Source organism: Ambystoma mexicanum, chromosome 14 (genome assembly GCF_040938575.1).
Source record: "Ambystoma mexicanum isolate Mex_15411 chromosome 14, UKY_AmexF1_1, whole genome shotgun sequence".
Taxonomy (NCBI): domain Eukaryota; kingdom Metazoa; phylum Chordata; class Amphibia; order Caudata; family Ambystomatidae; genus Ambystoma; species Ambystoma mexicanum.
The window spans coordinates 613901989-613905301 of NC_090940.1; the positions used below are offsets into that span (position 1 = coordinate 613901989).

General features: G+C 50.0%; 1 protein-coding gene across 1 annotated transcript; it reads right to left on the reverse strand.

Moving 5' to 3' along the window:
* Positions 1–310: 310 nt before the first annotated feature.
* LOC138527227 (mucin-3A-like) lies at positions 311–2986 on the reverse strand. The gene has a single exon (XM_069638344.1). It carries the CDS (start codon positions 2984–2986, stop codon positions 311–313), a length of 2676 nt encoding a protein of 891 aa, XP_069494445.1.
* Between the last annotated feature and the right edge of the window lie 327 nt (positions 2987–3313).

Sequence of the window (3313 nt, forward strand, 5' to 3'; positions counted from 1 at the left end):
TTAAATTTGACCAAAAAAAAGGTAAAAATAATTCGATTAAATGTTTTAGGTCAAATGTTTCAGGTCAATTATGCTAATAGCCACATGTAGAGAATGTTATTTATAGAACGCTGGGGCACGTGAGCCAATCTCCTTGTTTTCGTTCGGAGCTTGGTTCGCGCGACCCAGTGTACCGTTGGACCAGTTGAAGTGTAGAAGGGCACGGCGGGCCCCTTTCCATAATAAACTTACCTGCCTTCAGCTCACCCTGCCTCCGCCTGAATTCTTACACCACACTTTCATGTCAGTTTTGTGTGCCCAGCTCCATGTGTCACATCAGTGAAGTAAGGGTAGCACCCAGTGTGATAGCAGTGTGGTGGGAGAAGCTCCCAGTGCAATATCTGTATAGTAACAGTGGCCCTCGCTGTGATATTAATGCAGCAAGGGACGCCCCATAATACCAGTGCATTATCACATGATGGAAGCGCACTATCTGTTCAGTAAGGGCCGCCCGCATCGCAATGGCAGTGTGGGAGAGTAGCTCCTGGTGTGATACCAGTGCAGTAAGGGTAGCTGTAAGAGTGATATCAGTTATCGGTACAGTAAGGGCCGCCTGCATCGCGATAGAAGTGTGGGAGAGTAGCTCCTGGTGTGATACCAGTGCCGTATGGGTGATATCAGTTATCGTTACAGTAAGGGATGCCCGCATTGCAATAGCAGTGTGGGAGAGTAGCTCCTGGTGTGATACCAGTGCCGTATGGGTGATATCAGTTATCGTTACAGTAAGGGATGCCCGCATTGCGATAGCAGTGTGGGAGAGTAGCTCCTGGTGTGATACGAGTGCAGTAAGGGTAGCTGTAAGAGTGATATCAGTTATTGGTACAGTAAGGGCCGCCTGCATTGTGACAGCAGTGTGGGAGAGTAGCTCCTGGTGTGATACCAGTGCAGTAAGGGTAGCTGTAAGAGTGATGTCAGTTATCGGTACAGTAAGGGCCGCCCGCATCGTGATAGCAGTGTGGTAGAGTAGCTCCTGGTGTGATACCAGTGCAGTAAGGGTAGCTGTAAGAGTGATATCAGTTATCGGTACAGTAAGGGCTGCCCGCATTGCGATGGCAGTGTGGGAGAGTAGCTCCTGGTGTGATACCAGTGCCGTAAGGGTAGCTGTAAGAGTGATATCAGTTATCGGTACAGTAAGGGACGCCCACATTGCGACAGCAGTGTGGGAGAGTAGCTCCTGGTGTGATACCAGTGCAGTAAGGGTAGCTGTAAGAGTGATATCAGTTATCGGTACAGTAAGGGCCGCCCGCATTGCGATAGCAGTGTGGGAGAGTAGCTCCTGGTGTGATACCAGTTCCGTATGGGTGATATCAGTTATCGTTACAGTAAGGGCCACCTGCATTGCGACAGCAGTGTGGGAGAGTAGCTCCTGGTGTGATACCAGTGCAGAAAGGGTAGCTCTAAGAGTGATATCAGTTATCGGTACAATAAGGGCCGCCTGCATCGCAATAGCAGTGTGGGAGAGTAGCTCCTGGTGTGATACCAGTGCAGTAAGGGTATCTGTAAGAGTGATATCAGTTATCGGTACAGTAAGGGCCACCCGCAGTGTGACAGCAGTGTGGGAGAGTAGCTCCTGGTGTGATACCAGTGCAGTAAGGGTAGATGTAAGAGTGATATCAGTTATCGGGACAGTAAGGGCCACCCGCTTTGCGATAGCAGTGTGGGAGAGTAGCTCCTGGTGTGATACCAGTGCAGTAAGGGTAGCTGTAAGAGTGATATCAGTTATCGGTACAGTAAGGGCCACCCGCAGTGTGACAGCAGTGTGGGAGAGTAGCTCCTGGTGTGATACCAGTGCAGTAAGGGTAGCTGTAAGAGTGATATCAGTTATCGGGACAGTAAGGGCCACCCGCATTGCGATAGCAGTGTGGGAGAGTAGCTCCTGGTGTGATACCAGTGCAGTAAGGGTAGCTGTAAGAGTGATATCAGTTATCGGGACAGTAAGGGCCACCCGCATTGCGATAGCAGTGTGGGAGAGTAGCTCCTGGTGTGATACCAGTGCAGTAAGGGTAGCTGTAAGAGTGATATCAGTTATCGGTACAGTAAGGGCCACCCGCAGTGTGACAGCAGTGTGGGAGAGTAGCTCCTGGTGTGATACCAGTGCAGTAAGGGTAGCTGTAAGAGTGATATCAGTTATCGGGACAGTAAGGGCCGCCCGCATTGCGATAGCAGTGTGGGAGAGTAGCTCCTGGTGTGATACCAGTGCAGTAAGGGTAGCTGTAAGAGTGATATCAGTTATCGGGACAGTAAGGGCCGCCCGCATTGCGATAGCAGTGTGGGAGAGTAGCTCCTGGTGTGATACCAGTGCAGTAAGGGTAGCTGTAAGAGTGATATCAGTTATCGGTACAGTAAGGGCCGCCCGCATTGTGACAGCAGTGTGGGAGAGTAGCTCCTGGTGTGATACCAGTGCAGTAAGGGTAGCTGTAAGAGTGATATCAGTTATCGGTACAGTAAGGGCCGCCCGCATTGCGATAGCAGTGTGGGAGAGTAGCTCTTGGTGTGATACCAGTGCAGTAAGGCTAGCTCTAAGGGTGATATCAGTTATTGGTACAGTAAGGGCCGCCCGCATTGTGACAGCAGTGTGGGAGAGTAGCTCTTGGTGTGATACCAGTGCCGTATGGGTGATATCAGTTATCGTTACAGTAAGGGCCACCTGCATTGCGACAGCAGTGTGGGAGAGTAGCTCCTGGTGTGATACCAGTGCAGTAAGGCTAGCTCTAAGGGTGATATCAGTTATTGGTACAGTAAGGGCCGCCCGCATTGTGACAGCAGTGTGGGAGAGTAGCTCTTGGTGTGATACCAGTGCAGTAAGGGTAACTGTAAGAGTGATATCAGTTATCGGAACAGTAAGGGCCACCCGCATTGCGATAGCAGTGTGGGAGAGTAGCTCCTGGTGTGATACCAGTGTAGCAAGGGTGATATCAGTTATCAGTATATTAAGAGCCACCGGCATTGCGAAAGGCCTGGCAATGCGCCTCATTTTTGGCATTGGATGGATCTGCGCCACTCTCCATTAGTCGACCATTAGTCGAGGACTAGGCATATTGACTGGTTAATACTCATTTTTCTTAAAGCTGACCAACCCCGCCTTCGTCTCAATGGGGAAGCAATCGTTATAAAAAGCAACAATACTGCTAGATTGGCAGGGGTGCGCTATGCAGGACCACTTTGCATCACGAAGTAAACGTCCAGCCCATTATCCAAGATAGTTGGCATTTGTTTGACGTGCCATGAAAAAGTTCCTTTCTAAATGTGTGTCACGGAACTAAATTCTTAAACA